Genomic DNA, 24,117 nt, shown 5'->3' with positions numbered 1-24,117 from the left:
TAATCAGAGGCGCGAGCAATGTAATGTAATACTACTAATATGTTTTGGTGGATCAATCCCAGTGCTGGGAAAATTTGTATTTTTGTTTCAGGTTTTGTGTAGACATTAGTGATGCTGGCTAACTGAGAACCACAGAATCGGTAGAATTCCCACACGTTCAGCACCAATTTTTTGGTTGATCCAGATTCATACAGTGGTAGAATTGCAAGTATGACTGAGATAGTAAATCTTATTATTTGACTCTTGATCCCAACTTTCGCATATGTGCAGATTGGAGGGTATATGATTCTCCCATCATGTGGTGAGCCTTGTTGCTGATTGCGTAGTGTCTCAAACAGCAGTGTTGACCTAGTCACTGCTCCCTACAGCAGTGTTGGCTCCCTTCAGCATCCCTGTGTCAACCTTGTTAATTCATAAAAAGTGTATTTGGAACATGGGATCAGCACTAGACACCACCTTTGTGTGGCTGCTTCGTTGCTGTGGTACCTGGTAGCAAGCGAGCCATCTTATTACAACCATGTTTACAATGCATCAAGTTGACCAAAGAAACATGAAAGCGAGAAACGTCCATGAGCTAAGCTAGATACCCAATGCAATTTAAACATCTCTGATCGACGAAACAAGGTCTCTGGTCATAAGCAGCTATTAGTATACCCTGATTACATGGAAATTCAATAATAAGCAAATTGCAAAAATGTTGTTTATTTCACCATATATAACTAGTAGAGGAACTGCATGCAGATCAGATCATTCCTTTGAGAACCAAAATCAAACATCATCTGCCTACACAAAATCAGAATTAGATCTTTAAAAAAAACAGAATTAGCTACAACCTTGCAATCAAGAATAAATTAATCCAACATGCCATGTGTGCTACTTACCACTCTTGCAGATTACGAAACAAGAAATTAGCTTGTGGTGAGGGCTTACAGTGAGCACGGGAAGGGTTCAAGGTCCCGTGGCTGCTTACTTAGTATTCACAGATAACATCCATCCAAGCTTGCTAATTACGAAACAAGTCAAGGATACATCCAATTACCTAATTGTTACTCAAGGGGGAGATTTCCTCCTTGCAAAAAGGGAGGATTTCCTCCACAGATAACAAATTAAGCAGCCTCAACAATAGCAATATCCACATTGCAGAGTATTGCCCCACAGTCCCTAGTGATGATAGGAACAAATTTGTCGCTACAATGAAGAAAAAACCTGTAGATGGTTCATTCACCTTTAATCAGCAGAGAAGTCGTGACTTGATGATTGCATGGTGTGTTAGAGCTGATGTAACATTCAATAAGTTTGACGATGAAGGCTTTGAGCCTTGGATGGAGTCATTGCAACCTGCATTTAGATGCATAGGGCGACAAATGATTCGTAATGAATGTGTTGCTAAGTTTGAGAGAGCAAAGACAGAATTACGAAGTGAACTTCAGAGTCTTAACTCTCGCATATGCTTCACATCTGATCTTTGGACATCAAACCAAAAGTTGGGATATGTTTGTGTGACAGCTCACTATATTGGTCCTGATTTTATTTTGAAGAAAAAGATAATTGCATTTAAGGATCTGAAGTATCCACATACGGGTGTAGCTATTGAGGAAGCCATTACAACTGTTCTGACAGATTATGGTATCAAAGAGAAGATGTTTATCATCACACTCGACAATGCAGCAAATAACAAGGCAGCTTGTGATCTTTTGCAACAAAGCGGAAAGTCCGACATGTTATTTGGTGGTGAGCATCTTCTTGTTAGATGTTGTGCTCATATACTCAACATTCTTATCCAAGATGGTATGAACATTGTTAGTGCTATGATAGAGTTGATAAGAGACCTGATTAGGCACATTAACTCATCACCATCGCGTATCCAGGATTTCAATGAGATAGCTCAAAGGGAATGTCTTGCGGCAAAGGCTGGTTTAGTCCTTGATGTTCCCAACCGTTGGAACTCAACCCATGCCATGATTATGGAGGCAGTAAAGTATAAGATCGTCTTGAAGCGATATGCCCAAGCAAATCAGCAACCATTTCTAACTGAAGATAAGTTTAGCAAAGTTGAGTACATTGGTGAGTTCCTTGGAGTTTTTGAGGAAACTACCAGGGCATTCTCAGCTGATAGATATGCTACTTCCCACATGTTCCTGGATAATGTGCTTTGTATCCATCAAACTCTAAATAGTCCAGAATGGTCCAAGGATGAGGTTATCGCAGATTTGGCAAAAGCAATGGAGAGGAAATTTGATAAGTATTGGACTGGAAATTACAATATGATCCTTGTTATTTGCAGCATACTTGATCCAAGAACAAAAGTTGACTTCTTATACTTCTTTTATGAGAAGGTGTGCAGGAACTTTATTGGCATTGACTTGAGCCAAAATCTAGCTAAAGAGTGTCTTCGCAAGTATTTCAGGAAGTATGAAGAGGTTATTAAACAAAATGATAGAAATGAAGTATCACAAACTGGTGCGTCCAGGAGCATGGTGAACCGTTCTCCAGTGCTAGTTCTTGGAAAAACAAGACTAGAACAAGAATTTGCTGAATATAGGTATCAGAGGAGAGGGACTTGGATTGAAAAATCAGAACTTGATGCATATCTAGATGAACCACCAGGGAGAATAGATGAAAATTTTGAAATTCTAACTTGGTGGAAGACAAACTCCAACAAGTATCCTGTGATATCAGCTATGGCACGCGATTTCTTAGCAATTCTACTCAGTACCGTTTCTTCTGAATCAGCATTCAGTTTGAGTGGTCGGATTCTTAGTGACAATCGAAGCTCAATGACGCCAGAAACTCTTAAAGCTTTGGTCTGTTGCAAAGATTGGCTATACAAGTATCCCACGAATGAAGGTAATTTTTTTGGTCTGTTAGCAGTCTGCTGGATTTGTAGAATTCTGTTGCAACCACTGTGAAAAGCAGTAAAAGGCTTATTGCTTTGTATGGTTCTGATTGTAACTGACATGCCGACGTGGCTTTATAATTGGAATCACTATCCTGTAGTATCTTTCATGAGATTCATGAGACAGTGCTAAGTTTGATTCATGACTGTTATTTTATTTTTTCGGTTCGCCGAACACACTTTGCTGCTTCAGTTATGTTAGTTTTATCTATTGTTCACTAAAATTTAGGGTGCACTTAGTTTTCAGATGTATAATCGAGCAAGTTATCAGGAACTTTAAGGTTCAACTAGTTTCAGTTCTACAGAGTTCTTAAAATTTGCGTACTTTTTACTACTCTTGTGTACTGGTGAAAAATTATCTCAACAGTTGATCTTGTTTCGTTTGCTTTCTCCCCAGGGCTTGCAGGACAAGATCAAGCTGGTGGCCATTGATCTTCAGGACAAACCAGCTTGGTACAAGGAGAAGGTTTACCCACAGGAGCTAGGAACTTTGTTGATTTAACTGTAGCTCAAGAGACTTGTTTTTTTAAGCTATTTAGATATAATGTATTGCTATAGAGATGGATTGTATTTAGATATAATTTATTGCTATGCATCTCCCGTGGCATGCTGCAGCGGCTCCTGTGGCATGCAGCTCCTGTGGCATGCGGCTCCTCTATTTAGATATAGACTTGTCATCATGGCCAGCTGCAACGGTTCCTGTGCGGTTTAACCCATTTTGATGGGACGGAGTGGGGCGGGATGATTAATTCATTTTTTGGGTGGGGTAGGGCGGGTGATTAACCTTAGCTGCTGCGGGCTGCGGGTAGGAGCGGGTGAGGGGTGGGTGCACCCCCATTAGCAGACCTAAACATGCCAAGGCCAATTCCAACTGTGTAAGGAGTTGATGTTTTGCTCCTTGATTCTCCCTTGTCAGCAAGCTCCGTCCCCCTAGGGACCTCAAACAAATAATCCCTTCTGCCCTGTTTCGATCATCTCCCACTCCCTTGTCTGAAAAACAAGATATCGCAGTTCAAACAAATAAAAACTGATAAGTTACTCTACATTCTCCTTCTGTCCTTCATGACATATAGCATGGCACATACACAAAATGTAATACAGAACAGTAGCATCTCGTGTAGGCAAGGCAATTGCTGTCTAAGAGACCAAAGATGAACAATGCGTAGAAAAAATACAACAGAGGTAGGCAGTATATTGCCGGTCCCTGATTTAAGGTGCTTGCATAATCTGATAGGAGCATGGTTAGAGCTATTGATTTGCGACATCCTATGTTTGAAGAAATGAAGAAATGGCTCAGAACCAGTTGAATTACAGCAGGAAAAATGTTTTCTGCCTTCTGATGGGGTCATTGTAATACACAACTGTAAACATGCATTATGTCCATAAAACCTTGTTATCTGTAGTAGGATATAACCTTGAGGGTTCCTGTCAGCCTGAACAACAAAGCAGAAGCAGTGGTATTCTCGTTAGCTCTTTGATGACATCATAAAAGAACACAAATTTAACTCTAATAAGGCACACTTTATTTTCCAAAACCATGAGGCTTGTTCTTAAACCTCTACGTGGTTTTTATGAAGAGGACCACATTAATACATCAGCTATGTAAACTAAATGAGGCAAGTCATGGAAAAAGTTTATCTATTCATTATGACTTATGAGTGGCAACGTATCTTGGTTCAGCAGCTTGTGTATCGCCATGCTTACCGACGAAGGATGAAGCAGGCAGGCAAGGGAGCCGAGGAGGCTGACGAAGACGACGGACAACTCGGCTGCCACGAATTCAGGCAGCAGCGGCGTAGCAGGATGTACAGGGAGGGACCACCCCTGCGTGAAGCTGACGCAGTTCCCGTCCGGGCCGCTGGCAGCAGGCCAGCCCAGGCAAGAAGGAAGCAAAAATGAGGAGCCCAAAGGAACGAAATGAGGCCGAAAACATGAGGAGGCACGAACGGCGCAGAAAGCAGGCCAGCAGGCCCAAAACCAGTGCAGGACACGCGGCGCGACGGCAGAGGCGGGAACCGCGACGACGCTGCTGAGGCCAGGAAACATTTCAGGCCCCTTTGCAAAGGATTCTTATAGGAATATTGTAGGATTCGAGCCCTATAGGAATTTTTACTATGTTGTCCTTTGGAATAAAGGATGGGACATTCTCCCATCCTTCAAAATTCTTATAGAATGACTTAATCCAGAAGAATTTTGGAGGAAATCTAACATGAGGCCCAGTAACTTGGAAACTTTCCATTGTGTTTATCTCTCTCTTCTCATTCCTTCATTTTTCCAATGTTGTATCCAAACACTCTATTACAAACTTTTCTACATTCTCAATTCCTATAGGATTGCAAATGTCATGCAACTCTATTCCTATGTTTTTCCCGTTCCAACATTGTAAGATTTCTTCGTTTCCAAGAGGCCCTCAGTGATATAACTACACATATATGTGAAAGCCCTAGAACAAGACAAAGTCGCGAGTGTTTAGGAATTAAGGACTTGACTAGTCGGTCCCATCAAGAATGGGCCGTGGTCCTTGAGGAATTAAAGTCGCGGCGTAAAGTGGAGCAGTAGTAATGTGGCATGGCACGGCGCCGCGGGCCCATCCCTGTTCACATGACATTTTCTGCATGCAGTAGCTATTCCATTCCCACAAATGGAGGAATTAAGGACGGAGAGAACAAGGGCAACAGAACAAAAACGAGCAGGTGTGCTTCTTTTTCCGCAGCTGCAATTTATTGGCCATCGCAGTGACATCATGCGTGACCCAACGGCGAAAGCGCTCGCCGGGGCGGCCGGAGCCGGACGCTGCCGTGTGCCCATCGCAATTACGCCCCGCCTTTTCGCCCAGCACAACCCCACCCCATTTGAAGGATGCGGATGCGGGGGAGCGAAAAGAGAACCGAGAGGCCGGTCGCCGTCGCCGGCCGGCCCTCCCGCCTTTCCCGATTGAATGAGCCAAACCATCTCAATTCATTGCCGGCCTGGGCTGCAACTACCACCACTGGCGCCGCGCCATTTATGGCGGCGACGGGACATGTGGGGGAGAGGAGATGTCGAGAGACGAGGTGGTGGTGGTGGTGCGAAACGAAACGAGAGGGAGGAGACCGACGCGCCCGGCACCTGTTGCTCCCGTCAGCGCCCGCGGCGCGCGTCGGTCGCGGTCGTCTACGGGCGGGCGGGCGGGATGGGTCGCGTGCGGCGCGCGGCGGCCGGTGCCCGGTCCGTGGGGGGAGGAACGGCCGAACGGGTGGCGCGCTACCGGCCTCGTTTCCTGGCCGCGCGCGACCGGAACGCGAACGAGGCGATCGCGAGGCTGCCATGGGTGACCAGCCGGGGAGGCAACGCCGACGGCGGGCAAGCGACGAGGGATAGGATATTCCTCCGCCTTGGAGACGGTGTGTGGCCCGTGACCCACGGCGGATGAGACGCGGATCGAATCCGTGGACGGGACGCGATCCATCTGTGCACCGCGGGGATCCCACAGCAAAGATCTGGTCGCGTCGCGCGTCGAGCCTCCGCCGCCGAGAAAGAACGGAGCCGACCGCGACGGTCATGCAAGTTCCGAACAGCATCATTTTTTTTTTCACACGGAAAGAAACCCCGGGAAAAGTCAAATTTTGGATTTACAATTCAAACTTGTTCAAGCTGTCTATCTCATCTCACAGAATCTCTCTTATGTAACGCGAAAGAATCAAACTCGGGAAGAAATTTCTCAACAAAAAATGGAGCAGGAGGACGGAGGAAGGCGAATGGCTCTGTACAGTAGTAGCAGCAGCACGTGTATCGAATCCCATATGCATGCAGCCAGATGGTTCCCGACGTGGCGCGCGGCCGGAAGCTGCCGGATTTGCCGGCTGGCTACTCCGCCCGTGGCATCCTGGGCAGCACGTGCAGCGCCACCACCCGCTTCCCGGGCGGCGCCGCCACCTCCCACATGCGCGGCGGCGCCGTCGACGGTCCCGATCCCGCCCACCGTGGTGGCTTCGGCGGCGTCACGTCCACGACGATCACCTTTTCGCCGCCCTCGGCCGCAACGCACACCCTGCCGCCGCCGGCCGCCATCTCGGCCGCGCCCTTGAGCCGCTCCGACTCCGCCACCGTCCTCCACCGGTCGCCGCCCCAGTCGTAAGCGCTCAGCGCCCCGCGCTCCTCGTCCACCACGAAGATCGTCTCGGCGCCGCCGGCGGGCGCCACGGCGGCGGCCGAGCCCTTCCATCCGGCGAGCATCCCCGGCGGCATGTCCTCCCACCGCCCGGCGGCTAGGTCGAACACGGCGCCCTCCTTGGCGCCGCGGCCGCGGAGGCTGACCATGCAGACCTTCCCGCCGGAGCAGACCGCCTCGGCGGCGTCGCGGCTGAACCGGCAGTCCCGCATCGGCGGGAGCGGCTCCCACGCCGCGGCCGGCGACGCCGGGTCCCACACCGCGCCGGACCGGGCGTCGTTGGCGTCGTACCCCGCGCCCACCCCGCCCGCCACGAACACGCGCCCCCTTGCGCTCCCCGCGGCGCACCACCGGCGCGGCGCGAACGGGAACTGCGGGCCGAGCCGCCACCGCGGCGACGGTGCGGACGGGTCGAACACCACGGGGCGGGGCAGCGCCGGGCTGAGCGACCGCGTGGAGCCCGCGACGAGGACGAGGCGCCCCGCGGCGGCCACGGACTGGAGCGGGAGGCGGCGGGAGAGGAAGGACGGGTGCCAGAGCCTCGGCGGCGGCGACGGCATCGGCGGCGCCGGCAGCTCGTCCCAGCGCCCCGCGACGGCGTCGTAGGCTGCGAACGAGACGCCGGCGCCGGAGGCATCGGCACCGCCGTCGAGGACCGCGTAGAGCGAGAGGAACGGCGGGAACGACGGCGAGTAGAGCAGGCGGCGCCAGGGCCGGCAGACGGTGTGCAGGAGACGCGGCGGGAGCGGCGCGAGGCAGAGGTGGGCCAGGTGGTCCGGCAGGCCCGGGAGCAGGGGCTGCTGCTGCGGGTGCCGCTCCCACGGCTGCCGCTGCTGCGCGTGCGCCCGGGACCGGTCCGCCTCCGCGGCGGCGGCGGCGTCGTCCATGGGCGCGGCGGCGGCCGTCCGGTGGCGCTTGTTGGGCTCGGCGGCGGCGGCGGGGGGCCAGCAGGGGCGCTTGGCCGCGGCGGGTGCAGCCATGCGGGGCGGGCGGGGGAGCGCTACTAGTACCAGGCCCTTGCTTCCGCTCGCACGGCGATAGTATTATATGGCGCGCGTATGGATGTGGTGGTGGCCGAGGGCGACGTGGCGTGGCGCAATTAATCTGGAAAGGTGCCGGCGTATGGCAGGGGAAGGTCGGAGGAGGGAGGAGGGCTAGTTGTATGTGGAGGAGGAAGAGGAAGAGGAGGAGGGCATGTGCATGGCATGGGGAAGGCGAGCAGGCAGCATCAAGCATTGAAGCAAGTGGTGGTGGACAGGCCAGGCCAGCACCGGCAAGCAGGGCAGCTGCCGCCTGGGCGTGAGCGAATCAGCAGCCAGTGCTCCTCCAGTCGTCCAGTTCCTCTGCTTCTCCGCCGCAATTCCGGAAACGCGGGAAGGGAGGGGAGGCCGGCCGGCTACTTTGGTTTTGCCTTTTTGGTTGGGGTCTTTCGTCCACGCGGTCGCTACCATGATGCACATTGCACAGCGCCATGCTGTCGTGCGCAACAATCGGGCACCACCAAAAATACGTTGAAGGCTTGTCTCATGTTTCCTCTTTTCACAAAGCTAAAGTGGTTCAAAATAAATTACCTAGTTTGTTCTAAACATCACATAGTTGAGAATGGGATAATTCAAAATATTAACCGCCAACCGTACAACATCGTGTTTACGTGGTGCTTTTGTTTTGTCTAGAGTAAAACTTAAATTTGAGCAAACAAAGGTAGACAAATTTGACTTACTAAAATGACCTACAATTTTCCAAAAAACAACCTACAATTTCAAACGAAGAGGTAGATCATTGTAACTAGATCCCAGAATCCTATGGAAACCACTATCCATCTATGTTGTGTAAGAGTGATGACTACATTGTTCTAGCCGCAGGCTCTGTCGAAGGGAACTATTTCCCTATTTTTGTACATATTTTCTTCTAGGGCACTGATTAAAGCATGGACTCAAAATCATTGGAAACAATATAGCTGCTGGTGAAGCCATATGTGCTCATTGTCCACCTACAACCTATATACGCACAATCGCATGATTGATTACAAAAGGTAAGGTTCATGTCAAATAATTGCGTAAAGGTACAGCCCCGATTGCAGTTAGCTTTGGACATCCACTATGCAAAACTTGCACCGAAAAGGCTTACTCCATTTCCTGCCCATGTTGGGTCACACCAAATCGGGGCAGGCCACGTCTGCACAACATGTGTCACGCTTCACGTACCAATTGCTAACTAAATACTAATAATATGGTGTCATGGTGAAGGATAGGAGACAGTGATGGGTTCGCTTTAATTTGTGATAACAAACAATAAAAGGTCGGAAACAGCACGCCGGTTATAACTTGGTCACCATCCACTAGGAACCATGCATGCAAGTGCAATCAGTAGCAGAGAAGTGACTTTCGATGCGTCCCCTTTTGTCCCGATTTAAAGTAGGCCCGGGAGAAAAGAGGGTGCGCCACGATAGGCAAGAATGGAGGGAAGATTTACTCCCGGTTGATATTTGCAACCGGGACTAAAGGCCCCCTTTAGTCCCGGTTGTAACGGCTAGTTCCTGGGTGTCGGTCCCTTTTGTCCCGGTTGGTAACACCAATCAGGACAAAAAGTTTACTCCCGGTTGCTTGTCCCGGTTGGAGCCTCCAACCGGGAGTAAACTTTCAACCGGGACAAAAGGTGTTCCTTTTTGTCTTGGTTGGAGTTTTTAACTGGGATAAAAACTCATCCCCATTATATACCAAGACAGAGGCCTTTCTTCCTTCTCCAGCCCGAGCCAGTCCACCACAAAGACAGAGAGCTCAGCTTCATCTACTCTCCGGTGGTGCCGAAGCAAGGGAGGTGCTGCCCGAATTTTTTCCCCTCATTTTCGTGGGAATTTCACTCAGCCAACACAAGTGTTGTGAAGGTTTGCTACTTCATCCTCGTGTTACTCTTTGATTTATGCTTTGGAGATGGAAAGTTTATTTGCTAGAATGTGATGAAGTAGAAAAAATGGAGAGGTATTTTGAGCTAGAATGTGAGGGAGATTGATGTGTCATATTTAGTATATATTCTTGCAGTGGTTTAAGAATGATGCTACCTTGTCTAGACGGTTTATCTTATCAAATTTAATATGGTTTTTCAAATTCATACTTGTTGAACTTGCATACCGTGTTCATGTCCGCGAGAATGTTCTCCGCCGAGCAGCAACGTATGTCAAGAAGGAGGTTCGATTCTACGAGACCGTGTCTCCCTTTTCGTAGAATCGAACCTCTTTCATGACGAAGTGCGGTGCCGCCGAGCTGAGAACATGCTCGCCAGATGATCACGGTCTTCAAGTTCAACAAGTTCTGCAGGCATACCGTGGTCATCTCGGTAAGCTAAAAACCCGAGAATTGCATTTCCGCTTCAGCTTTCCCGGTTTAGTTGGTTTGGAGGATTAATTGCACAAGCTTATCCCCGCCCCCTTTCCTATCTGTCCCGACCGGCAGCAATTACCTTAGCTTTCAATTTGCCTCTGACCATCAAATTAAATGCCCCTCCTTGAATTATTCGGTCATGCAATACTTTTTTAATACAAAGAACAAAATGCATTTCGACCTGTCATAGTTCTCAATCATTTCGTGGCAGGTGGTAGGTTCCACGTCATCACAGCAGCTCTCAGGGCGGGCATTGCTTGGTTCCAGAAAGGGCATGTTCTCTGTGGAGCAGCAACGGACGTCAAGGAGGAGGTTCGATTTTACGAGAAAGAGCGGCAACAGACATCGTGAAAGACTGTGTTCCCTTTCTCGTAAAATCGAACCTCTTCCATGATGAAGTACGGTGCCGCCCAGTTGAGAACATGCTCACCGAGATGATCAAGGTCTTCAAGTTCAACAAGTTTTGCAGTGCTAAGGTAAGAATTTTTGTACATAGATGGCTTCTGCTACTGGAGGAAGTGGCGATGGTGGGGGCGATCGTCGTTCCTCTTTCGGCAAGGGGAACATAGTTGGCCCTCATGATAAGCCGAAGAAAATGAGCGCGTTGGAGAAAGCAATGCTTCGTTATTTGCAGAAACGTCATGAAGAAGCTGTTGCCGCGGGTCAGGAACCTCCATTTGGTGGTCGTTATGCTCCACCCTCAGTCCCGGGTGTTTTACGTCCACTTAGTACTACCGTTTCAGGTGGCACAAATAAACCACAGGATGAGGCTGGCTCAGCGGAACCTTCGTCTTCACCACCCAAGGATGCTTAAAGTCCTCCTAGATAATAACCAGTGGATGGCTTGTTGTATTGTATCATATTGTTTGGATATTTAATTTAAATATGTGTATTTGTATCTATATCTAAACTTTCAGCATTATTTGCACTACAACGTTTGACATGCTTTCAATCGTGAATTCATTTTCAAGTGTAATCAATTTTCACGCGTAATCCATTTTTAAGTGTAATCAATTTTCACGCGTAATCCATTTTCAAGTGTAATCAATTTTCTCGCGTAATTCATTTTCAAGTGTAATTAATTTTCATGCGTAATATGATGCAGATGAACCGGCAATGGATGTATAATGCAGACAGACGGAGCAAGGTGTTTATTAATGGCTTGCATTATTTTCTCGAAGTGGCCAAAGCGAACAAGCCACAGAATGGGTTCGTATGTTGTCCATGCTTCCAATGCAATAACAAGAAGGACAATTCAAAGAATCCCTGGGGGACTATTCACAGCCACTTGTTTAGATACGGTTTCATGCCTAACTATTTGGTTTGGACGGAGCACGGTGAAAGAGTGGTTGTAATGGAAGACGGCGAGGAGGAGGAGGAGGATGGCAACATTCCGGACTGGGTTGCAGGCCAAGCTTTTGCAGATACTACAATGGGCGAGACTGATGAAGATGAGTTTGCACAAAATGACCCTACTGATGACCTTGGTCAGATGCTATGAGATGCACACAGAGATTGCGAAACTGAGAAGAAGCAGCAAAGTTGCAGCGCATGATAGATGATCACCAAAAATTATTGTACCTAGATTGCCAGCAGGGCCATAAAAAACTAGGTACGACACTAGAATTTGTGCAATGGAAGGCAAAAAATGGTGTGTTCGATAAGGCATTTCAGGGGATGTTGAACATTGTCAAGAAGATTCTTTCCGAGAATAATGAATTACCGGCCACAACATATGAAGCTAAACAGATTATTTGCCCTCTCGGATTGGTTGTTCAGAAGATACATGCATGCTCTAATGACTGTATCCTCTATCATGGTGATGAATACGAGAAAATGGATGCTTGTCCCGTCTGCGAAGCGCTGCGGTATAAGATCAGGCGAGATGATCCTGGTGATGTCGAGGGGCAGTCTCCCAAGAAGAGAGTTCCCGCGAAGGTGATGTGGTATTTCCCTATAATACCACGCTTGAAGCGCTTGTTCAGGAACAAGGCGAATGCTAAGTTGATGCGATGGCACAAAGAAGAACGTATGGAAGATGAGATGCTGAGACACCCCGCAGATGGGGCCCAGTGGAGATCAATTGATAGAGCATTCCCGGACTTTGAAAGTGAAGCAAGGAACATAAGATTTTGGTTTAAGTACTGATGGATTCAATTCATTCGGTGAGTTGAGTAGTGGCCATAGTACTTGACCTATGACACTATGTATGTTCAACCTTCCTCCTTGGCTGTGCATGAAGCGGAAGGTTATTATGATGCCGGCGCTTATCCAAGGCCCAAAACAACCCGGCAACGACATTGACGTGTACCTAAGACTGTTGGTTGATGACCTTTTACAGCTCTGAAAGGAAGAAGGTGTACGTGTGTGGGATGAGGATAGACAAGGGATCTTTAATCTACGAGCATTATTGTTCTTAACCACCAATGATTGGCCTACACTGAGTAACCTTTCGGGACAGACAAATAAGGCATATCGGGCCTGCACCCACTATTTAGACGACACAGACAACATGTATTTGAAGCACTGTAAGAAGGTCGTCTATATGGGTCATCGTCGATTTCTCCCTCCTCACCACCAGCTAAGAAAGAGCGGGATGCATTTCAAAGGGACGCCAGACCATCGTAAAAAACCTGCACAACGTAATGGAAAGCGTGTCTTCGAGATGATAAAAGATGTAAATGTAGTCTTTGGAAAGGGTCATGGTAGCCAACCTGTTCCGAACGACGATAACGGACGTGCACCCATGTGGAAGAAAAAGTCAATATTTTGGGAGCTACCTTATTGGGAAATCCTAGAGGTTTGCAACGCAATAGACGTGATGCACCTGACGAAGAATCTCTGCGTGAATGTGCTAGGCTTCATATGTGTTTATGAGACCTCGAAAGATACATTGGAAGCATGACAGGACCTAAAAGCTATGGGGCAATGAGATGACCTACATCCGGAAAAGAGAGATAATGGACAGCATTACTTACGTCCTGCTAGTTACACTCTCAGCAAGGAAAAGAAGGATACCATGTTTGAATGCTTGAATAGTATGAAGGTCCCATCTGGGTACTCCTCAAATATAAAGGGAATAATAAATATGAAACAAAAAAGTTTACAAATCTCAAGGCCCAAGACTGCCACATGTTGATAACCCAGTTGCTTCCGGTTGCACTGAGGGATGTTCTACCAAAAAATATCCGGTTGCCGCTCGTAAAGTTATGCGCGTTTCTCAATGCGATTTCGCAGAAGGCAATCGATCCATCCAAGCTATCAAAGCTACAGAACGATGTGGTGCAATGTCTTGTCAGTTTTGAGTTGGTATTTCCACCATCCTTTTTCAATATTATGACACACTTACTGGTTCACCTAGTAAAAGAGATTGATATTCTCGGACTTGTATACCTGCACAATATGTGGCCTTTCGAGAGGTTCATAGCAGTCCTAAAAACTTTGTTCTTAATCGTGCCCGTCCAGAAGGAAGCATCGCCAAGGGAGATGGAACAGAGGAGGTGATCGAGTTTTGTGTTGATTTTATTGACTCAATTGACTCGATTGGGGTTCCAACTTCACGCCACGAGGGGAGGCTCCGGGGAATGGGCACCCTTGGATGGAAATCAAGTTTGAGCAATGATACTAATTTGTTCGACAAGGCACACTACACTGTTCTGCAACAGACATCCTTTGTGTCTCCGTATATCGAGCAGCACAGGCAAATGGTAGTTTTCAAAAACCCGACAAAATCCGATGCTTGGCTTACACATCATCACATGGAAACTTTTTCCCTCTTGGTTGCGCCAATAACTCATGGGTAACTCTGAGATTCACCCACAGCTCGCTTGGTTAGCCAAGGGACCTGTTAGCACAATTGTGAAATTCCAAGGCTATGAGATAAATGGTTATACATTTTACACGAGAGCCCAGGACCAGAAAAGCACAAACCAAAATAGTGGTGTCCGTATAGATGCCATAGATAAAAATAATAGCAAGGAGTCGTATTATGGTTTCATACAGAAGATATGAGAATTCGAATACGAACCGCTGTACATCCCTCTATTTCTTTGCAATTGGGTGAAGCTAACTGTCGTAATCAAAGATCAGTACGGAATTACAATAGTAGATCTGAGCAAGACTGGATACAGTGATGACCCATTTGTACTTGCTAATGATGTGCATCAGGTTTTCTATGTGAAGGACATGTCTAGCAAACCCAAGAGAAAAATCCAGAAGAAACATGGGAGCTAAAGTGCCACATAGTTCTTCCAGGTAAAAGAAAAAATTGTGGAAGTTGGGGATAAAACAGATCAATCAGATGATTATGATTAGTTTGATGGCATACCTCCATTCGCAGTTGAAGTTGACCCAAGCATCCTGCTATCCAAATAAGAGGCTCCGTACTTACGCCGCGATCATGATCAAGGAACTTTCATGAAGAAGAAATTTACTTGACCTTTGTGAAGTACTTGATACAATTTTTAATTTAACCTATGTATGATTTCATGTGTTCTTAAATTTGTTAAGGTGAAGATTTATTAGATAAACATGAACAATGTTAACCACATACATACATGGATTTTTTTTGCGCATTGAAATTATTTAACTGAATAATTTCTGGATAATAGCGATGCAGTAAAATAATTATTTTAGAGGCTAAACGAACTGGTATAGAATTAAAGACTAATTCACAATAATTGTCAATATACTTGCTAATTAAATATATTTTTGCATGATTAAAATATGTGACGTTTTTTGTTTTTGCATCCTGAAATGCAGTGAAAATGTAAATAAAATCCTTTTCAAAAAATAGGCGGGAGATGAAAGTGTGGGTAAAGGCCCTTTTGTCCCGGGTGCCAATAGAAACCGGGACAAAAGGACCTTTTATCCCTGTTGCCAAAAGCAACTGGGATCAAAGGCCATCCCTTTTGTCGCGGGTGCTAACACCAACCGGGATAAAAGGGGGGCCCTTTTGTCCTGGTTGGTGTTGGCACCCGGGACAAAAGGGTCTTTAGTCCCGGGTTCAATTACGAACCGGGATAAAAGGGGGGGGGGATAAAAGGCACTGTAGCCTCTTCTACCTCCACCTAATGCTAGTTACGACACTTAGCCAAATTTTCACCGCCGCCAAGATCCCGCACCCTTCCGCCTGCTTCGTCGTCGCCCATCCGCCTCTCTCGCCGGCCGCTATCATCCTCGTCGCCCATCGCCCCGGCCATCGTCGTCCTACCACCCGACCGTCTCGCCCGCGCCCGGATCGCCTCCTCCTCCATCGCCCCGGCCCGCCTCCGATCCTCCTCCGTCGTCACGCCTTCTCGACCTCGTTGCCGCCGGCCGCCACCATCGCGAGGCCTCATCGCCGCCTCCGTCAACGCCACATTCTTTATCACCGCCGCGCCCTCGTCCGTCGCGGCGCCTCGTCGCCGCCACTGTCGCGCGCGCTGCCTCCGTCCCTCGTTGCCGACCGCCTCCGTCGCTCGTCGCCGGCCGCCTCCGCCCGTTGTTGCTGCGGCCACCTCGCTCCGTCCCCGCCTCCGCCATCCCGCCGCCCCAACCACCTCGTCGCCCAGCTAGGCACCGTGCAAGGTCCGCCAGCACTGGGGCTGGCAACGAACGGCTCTTGCTGACGCAAGCCCACCGGCTTGCGTCAGCAAGGGCCTTTTTTATTTTTTAGTTAGAAAATAAATAGATATTAGTAGATTAGTTAGAAAATCAATAGATATTTGTAGATTAGTTAGAAAATTAGTTGATAAATTTTGTAGAAATTCATTCAAATTAGTAGGAATTAGTAGTAATTTGCTAGAAATTCCAATAAATATGTAGAAATTAGTAGAAATTTGGTAGAAATGCTTACAAAGTACTACTAATTTGTTGAAATTTGTATAAACATTCCAGACTTTGTGGGATTCATGTTATTGTAAAATTATTAAGCATTAGTAGAAATTTTGTAGAAATTCCAATAAATATGTAGAAATTAGTAGAAATTTGGCAGAAATTATTAAAAAGTACTACTAATTTTTTTAAATTTGTATAATTATTCCGGACTTTGTGGGATTCATGTTATTGTAAAATTATTAGGCATTAGTAGAAATTTTGTAGAAATTCCAATAAATATGTAGAAATTAGTAGAAATTTGGTAGAAATTCTTACAAAATACTACAAATTTGTTGAAATTTGTATAAACATTCCGGACTTTGTGGGATTCATGTTATTGTAAAATTATTAGGCATTAGTAGAAATTTTGTAGAAATTCCAATAAATATGTAGAAATTAGTAGAAATTTGGTAGAAATTCTTACAAAGTACTACTAATTTGTTGAAATTTGTATAAACATTTCGGACTTTGTAGGATTCATGTTATTGTATGATTTCATGTATATACCCTTACGTATATGTAACTAAGGCGATTTCATGTACGTTTCATTTCGTGTGAGGTTCCTATTTCATGATCCAGTTCTATGATTCATGACTGTCATGTATGATTCCATGTATGTTTCAATCAGTAGTTGAAATGGCAGACAACGAGACTGCAAGATATCTCATGAAGCAGATTATTGCTGGTGATGGTAGTGGCGACAACCTTCCAATCTCGTACACCGATGAAGAGGGCACCCAGGCGGACATGTTCCTCAACATGTCCGGCGATGGGAATGAAGAGCCTGAGCCCCAGCAAGACCTTGCCGTGGCGGAAGGTTCCGGCGAGGTATATATAATTTCTATTGTTTGACGCCACCATTTATACTACGTACTAATTAACGAATCTTGAACTGTTAGCCCTCTGGATCGACGAAAGGGCAGAAGACCCAAGGTCGTACAAAGGTGATGGAAGGGAGACTTGTCATCACAGAAGTGATAGAAGAGGGTAGGCCGGTTGCTCCCGAAAAAGTAGCAAAGAAGTATGTGAGTCCGATTGGGGCAATCGTAAGGGACAACGTGCCTATCAGCATCAGAGAATGGAAGGGCAAAAGCACTAATCCGTACGCGCTCTCGGAGACACAAAAGAATATGCTGTGGGAAGATGTCAAGAGACATTTCACATTTCCCGAAGGATATATTGAAAAGGATGTGAAAGCGTGGACGCTGAATAAGATGGCTACATAATTCCAGACATTCAAGAAGATGCTGGATGCCAACTACATTAAGAGGGGCCAAACTCCAGATTTCAATGTGTGGTCAAAGTTGAGGACCCACTGGGAGGCATTTGTTGAATATAAGAGGAGTAAAGACGGTGTGAAAAACATCCAGACCAACACTACAATTCTGGTCAGAAGGGGTACCATCATCATCTAGGGCGAGGTGGTTATGGCACAGCAATTCCCAAATGGAAGAAGATGGAACAAGGTCTGATCGTACGGGGAATCGTACCTGCAACTATTGAATGGCCCGAACGATCAAAAAATTGGTATTATGCTCATGGAGGCTCCCTGAGCCAAGAGAATGGTACGTTGATATTCAATGAGACAATACGTGAGAAGGCCGAAAGTCTTATGAAGAACATTGAAGATTCTGAGGCTGGGAGGTTGAAGGTGGACCGAGAGAATGATGAACTCACATTGGCCCTCGGTAATCCTGAGCACCCAGGATGTTGCCGAGGGTTAGGGGTCATTCCGTGGAAGTTTCCTTTCCGAGGTGACAGTGCATCATACAGAAGCCGCAAGAGAAGAAAGGAACAGATCGAGAAGAGCTGACGGCAGATGCTAGAATCCAAAGTGTAGGCACAAGAAGAAAGAATGTTGGAGGAAATCAATCGTCGAGTGGCCCACGCAGTTGCGGAGTTGGCCCAATCTAGAGCATTGCCGAATCCAAACTACGCCAGCCCTTCTTAACTCCTCTTGAGCAGTTGTGCTTCTACAGGGGTCCCCGATGCGCAGACGCCCAGGTTACAGGTGGAGGAGCAACGGTTCCCCGTGGATGCCATCACGCAACGTACCTCATGTGAGCTGCATGCATCGGTCGGGAACCTCACTAATAAGGTATACTTATACATAATATTTATACAATCTTCTCAAATGATCCACGCCTCGGGATCGGAGTTTAATAATTTGTTTACTTCTGCTATATGTGCAGGTGGCGTACGGGAGTGCGTTACCAATCCTGGCAGGGCAGAGCAGCCATGGCATGGAGATTCCACCTGGCTACGCCAGCGTCCGCGTAGAGCAGGTTGTTGATAGCCAATATGAAGGCCTAGAGCTCGACCTCCCGGGAGGCGACGAGGAAAGGATATTGGCAGATGCACTTCATGGGATCATTCTATTGTGCAAACGCTACATCATCATTCCTGGCACAGAGCCATCTCCTCAGAGCTCAAGACCGCTCCCCGTAGATCCCCAGCATCGACCTTCTCCTCATAGCCGCAATATGTGAATGTCTTATTGGATTCCTAATGGACGAGGTGGTAAATCCACAAGGAGAATTTTAGTACGATGGACGACAATTAGACGCTCTGAGCAACACCTCGACGGGAAGATTGTAGATATATAGTTTGATTTGTATATATAATAAGCGCTAAGACCGATTTGTATATATAGTTGATTTCATTATACTAGTTGAATTGTGTATATGAATTGTGTATATATATAGTAATTGTATAATTACAAATTTTATTGGTTTAAATACTAGTTGATTCCATTATAAAAAAAGTCTCAACTACTAAAGGTTAACAAAAGGGTCGCGGTACTACGTACGTGATGCATGAAAATTTCAGGCGCCATGCAGGAAAATTTAAGTAGGACTTTAGTCCCAGTTGGGAAACCCAACCGGAGTAAAGGGCCTGTCCCGCGCCTGGCGTGGCAGGCCCTTAGTGAATGCTGCAAAACGAAGCTAGCGGAAAGCTCCAGCTCCAGAAGCACAAGCTCTCGGCGACTTTTTCCATCCCGGAACAAAAAGTTGCACGGTTGGATCTGATTGTTGTATCATCTTCGTTGCGCTTTTGCGATGCGACTTGCTTTAGCTAGCCAAAAATTCAACGCTCAAAAAGGTGTTCATTCACGAGAGATTCGCAAATTTTTCACGTGTCTTTTTTTCCAGATATAAGAAGATTAACTTTCAGTTTTATTAAGCAAAAAACATCGCTCAAACCTCGGAGGAAGTTAAAACAACCCAAAAAAACAATTGTATTAAGTCGTAGTGCATAGCAGTATTCAAAAAAAATGTTATACTGTTTGTTTCTAATCCATTATTGCCGAACAATTTCTGTCAACTACAGTATGGGTGAGTTTGATTGCTTGTATCATTTGGTTCATGTACGAAATGGTTTAAAATAATAATAATCCTTTTGTTTGGTTGGTTGGTTGAATTGTAATAACCTATCCAGGATGAAGCCATCCCACTTAATACATTATTCTACTAATAAGAGTGAATCATACGTTATAAGCAAATTAGTTGATTCCCACCATCCAGAATCACCTGTGCATGCATCAAGTGGTGCATGCAACCAAACACAAACTATGGACAATCGCATTCACACAAGTTGGAGGCCAATCGTCAACCGCTGATCTGCTTTAGAGATTGCTTTCTGGGACTGCTAGCAGCTTTAGAAATTCAGAATATACATGCCCCCTTTGTACTTGTACACATCAGCTTTATTGAACATTTAGCCTTTTTTTCCCCTTGGACGTCTTCAGCCAGCTTTGCACAAAGCGAGAGGCCGGCCAGGCACGCGCAGTGCAACAGCTACACTATACGCATCGACTTTTCCCGTTTTCCGTCGTTGCTGCCTGATGAGATAATGAGGATGAGGTCTGCGATGAGAGGCGATCAAAAAGGTAGTGGTCGTCCAACCAACGGAACGCGACGCCCCCACAACGGGCAGGCCAGGCCGGAGTCAAAGCGTAAAGGCACCCCCGTGCGCTTGCACTTGCACGGCTGCTTGGTTTTGGTTTTGGTTGTGTCATCATCGCCTTTTTGGGACGGTAGCAACCAACCTGTTCTTCTATCCAACACCCGTTTTTATGGAGCAGGAGAAGCGGAGAAAGTTCTTGGTGGCTACCGGCTTCTTTGCTACGATTTGAGAGGAGAAGGCTGAATGTCCTTTATGTTTATGCATGAAACAAGGGTATCCATTTGTTTTATGCATTCGGCTTGTGCGGGGAGTTTGTTCTTTCTGCAAGTCCACATCACAATCACCGGAAGCTGGGAGAAGGCCGGGGGCGTGACTTCAGCGCATGGAACGGGACGAGTCATGGTGCCCCGGACTGCCGGCGCAAACCCATATCGGCTCTGCTCTGGCTGTTGCTGGACGGGAACGGGATGGATGGACCGCCGCATCGCATCGGCATGGGCACACGAGCAGGACAAGGCGACCTTTCAGCTAGCTAACCTTTCGGGCATTATTGTTGTCTAGGACAAGTACATGCTGCCGGCCTAGTCTTACGGGCACATGCAGCCATGGCATTTTTTATTATTTTGGCAGCAGCACGCGTCAGCTGCGAAAAGCTGTTGTTCGTCGGCAACCATCCATCCCTTCTCCCAACCATGGCTTCTGATTGCTCCACTCCAATATAATTGCGAGAAATGAAGTGAGAGCAAACATTTGACTGATTGTTCTTTTGAAAGACACATTCGATATTAATTATTATTATTAAACTGCATCGCCATGCTGTGGAAAATTCCATCGCCATCGTCAATCGACAGATAGCTAGCACACGCTGGCCGTTCCGATGGATCGATGGCGTCTCCATACCCCACCCACTCGTTCCGCCTGGATATTTCCTTCCTCGCCACATCTTGATCTCCCGTCAACTACCACTACCACCGTACTCCATGGATTAAATAGCCTGTCAACTTGCCTTCGTAAAAATTTGGCGGCATGTAAAATTTTAGAGCCTGAGGTGGTTTTGGCGGTAGCAAACTGTGTTTTTATGCCTAAAATGTAATTTGTTTTGGCGCCAAACAAACAAATGGAAGCTAAACAGAACAGACACGGACTGTTGTGCTGAGTTAATGACATGCTGAGCTAACGACGCTTGCTAATGAAGTTGACTTGGGAACCCAACCAGTAGCTCAAGTATCAAAACCAACTCAATAGGGTTATCAGGGGCATCTAGGACATTTTGCATCCCCGTTATTTTGTGTGAAATTTGCTAAAGTGACACTCTTTGCGGGATGGGGGGAGCACGTAGCACCAACGGCTAATTAAGCTACCTCCGATCGATCGACCTGTCTCCTCGCCATGGCAGGGCCACTCGATTTTTCCGGAGCAGGCGCTGCCTTTTGCGATTTATTTGGGCGCTGCCGCCCGTCGTGTGTGGTCGGTCAGCCTCACGCGGCACCATCCATCCATCGGTCTCGTCTCCAATGGACGTGGGCGACTTGGAGGTCGAATGATTTCCCTTTTGTTTTTAATGAATGTATGGAAGATCCGGAGAGCGATATCCCGCGATAATCTTTCACCGGCGGAGAGAATCCTGAACACGTCCTGTTCGCGCATGTACTCCCCAGAAAACAGAGGCTGCCCCTGCACAGAGGGAGCGCCATGGACGACCGAAGGTGTCGGCAGGAAGGCAAAGCTGCCTCTGGGGCGACGGTGGAAGCAAAGCAAGTTGCGAGGCAACAGGCGCAGAGGATCATCGGCGCGATTAAACAAAGCGTGCGCACGGATCCAAGCGAAAAGGCACCTTTTGGCCTTTACGAGCGCCGGGAGCCGTGACCGGTTCCTCCTCCTCTCCTCTCGAGGACAAGACGGACTCGTAGACAGGCACATGGGCGGGCGTGGTGGTCCGTCACGTCACGTGCCAGCGGCTCCCGCACCCATTGGTCGTTGGATGGGTGGATGGATTGGCCGATTGGGTCCTGCGGTTGCGTGCCGGCTCAATCAATTGCCTCCTTTTCGGGATCCCGCCTGCTGCTGCGGCATAACAGTCCATCGATCACCTTTTCGGGTGCTCAGCTGCACTGATTGGTGGCAGGCACATGGGCGTCCTTCGCCTTCCCAAGGAATAATGCACTGACCTTGACGGATTGCTTTCTGGCCTTGAGGTGCTACTCCTATAATAAAATCTCTCGTCGCCAGCGTAGCAAAACTGCACAAGGCGGTCTCGAGATCACGTAATCCGGCCAATTGGAGGACGTACCAGCCAGTCAGTAGTCTCCAATTGATTGATTTTCCACAAGCCAGGCTAGATATCTTGCTGATAGGTCGGCACTTGTGGCAACAATACTACGTACATCATCCTTCATCCTTCGTCCTTTGTTGGAGTGTTTGGATACCACCAGCTAAAGTTTATTATGCAGGTATTGCTTCTTCCGGTCTACTATGCATCTTTCAATAGGTTTAATCGACCTACTACAAATCAGTGAAGCACGCACATGCTTTTGCTCAAGAGAATATCTGAACCGTAACTCTGCGACAAAAAAAAAACGCTTAGTGACCATCACTCCGTTGCGCATATAATAAACTACCATCCTTGTCTTGTTTCATAAAGCCCTGTGAGTAAAGCAGAAGCTTCACTTGTTATTTTTTTTCCCTCAGGTTCTCATACAAACCACCAAATATAAAAGCAACAAATTTATAACAATGCAAAAATGGTGTACAACACTTTTGCTGTTGATATCCTCTTTTTTCTCCTACACACAAATATACAACAAACATGCATGACCGGTGACCACATATGGGGGGTGGAGGGCACCTTATCAGAAAGGAACAGGGCAGATACCCGAAACACATGCACAGCTGCTAAGCCGAAACTCTGTCCCCTAGAACATGCCAAACATAGCTTTTTCACCAACTTGCCCCCACATGTCAACGAGAGTTCAGATGCGAGACGTCAACAGCCAATAACGACGACGCACCAATTATATAATTATAAGCAGCCGTAGCAGCTAGCTAGCATCACCAGACTGCACGCGTATCCTATTGACCTATTCCGATCGACCTCACGCTCCTTGACCGTTTGGACCTCAAGCAATCGATTAATAAGAACAATTCCTCGGTGGCCAGCAAAGGTAACCAATTGAGTACTGCTCCCTCCGTTCCAAATTGTAAGTCGTTTTGGCTTTTCTAGATGCATAGTTTTTGCTATGCACTTAGATATAGGGTATGTTTAGATGCATAATAATATCTATGATAAAACGATTTATAATTTAGAACGGAGGGAGTACTACTAGTTAAGTCCAAACTTTTCGGCTCATTAATTATTTCTATGTATATTATCAACCTCAACGCTGCAGCCAAAATATGTATAGCTCAACGAATGCTTCAAGCAGTTCCAAAATTGCAAGTCATTTTAACTTTTCTAGATTTATAGATATTATTATACATCTAAACCTAAAAAATTAAAACAACCTACCATATAGAACGGGGAGTAGTATACAATAGTATTATCGAAGTGCTCCATCCACAGCTGCCGGCCTGGCCATTTGTATACGTGGTCTCTCCTAGTCGGCCAATAAACTAGAGCCTGATGATGCGTGATGCATGCCAAACATACAATATTTTTGCAATACAATATGCGCAAAAGACAGATCGAGTAGTCCGCTCGCCAACAAAGGTGACCTTTTTGCTCCCCCTCACGTTGGCCGGCACCTGTCTATTATACTCTTATATTTTGGGGGCCGCATGCATGATCCAGCAGCACCTACCCCAAGCATAACGGAGGAGGATTTAATCAGAAATTTAAAAGTAGTGAAAGAGTAGCATGTTTTCTGAGCCGAGGCCCATGATAGGCAAGCAAGCCGAAAGGCCATGTCTTTCCAGCCGAACAAGGCCCAATAAAG

General features: G+C 47.1%; 2 protein-coding genes across 2 annotated transcripts; one reads left to right on the top strand and one right to left on the bottom strand.

The window, feature by feature from the left end:
• Positions 1 to 1,193: 1,193 nt before the first annotated feature.
• Positions 1,194 to 3,398, top strand: LOC106804291 (zinc finger BED domain-containing protein RICESLEEPER 2-like). Its single transcript, XM_014805064.1, has 2 exons — positions 1,194 to 2,420; positions 3,294 to 3,398. The coding sequence occupies exons 1-2, from the start codon at positions 1,194 to 1,196 to the stop codon at positions 3,396 to 3,398; spliced, it is 1,332 nt and encodes a 443-aa protein (XP_014660550.1).
• A 3,048-nt stretch (positions 3,399 to 6,446) lies between these two features.
• LOC106804290 (F-box/kelch-repeat protein SKIP25) lies at positions 6,447 to 8,444 on the bottom strand. The gene has a single exon (XM_014805063.2). The coding sequence runs from the start codon at positions 8,024 to 8,026 to the stop codon at positions 6,743 to 6,745; it is 1,284 nt and encodes a 427-aa protein (XP_014660549.2). The 5' UTR covers positions 8,027 to 8,444; the 3' UTR covers positions 6,447 to 6,742.
• Positions 8,445 to 24,117: the final 15,673 nt, after the last annotated feature.

Source organism: Setaria italica, chromosome IV, assembly GCF_000263155.2.
Source record: "Setaria italica strain Yugu1 chromosome IV, Setaria_italica_v2.0, whole genome shotgun sequence".
Taxonomy (NCBI): domain Eukaryota; kingdom Viridiplantae; phylum Streptophyta; class Magnoliopsida; order Poales; family Poaceae; genus Setaria; species Setaria italica.
The sequence above is the reverse complement of the archived record's forward strand: the minus strand, read 5'-3'. Positions and strand labels throughout refer to the sequence as shown.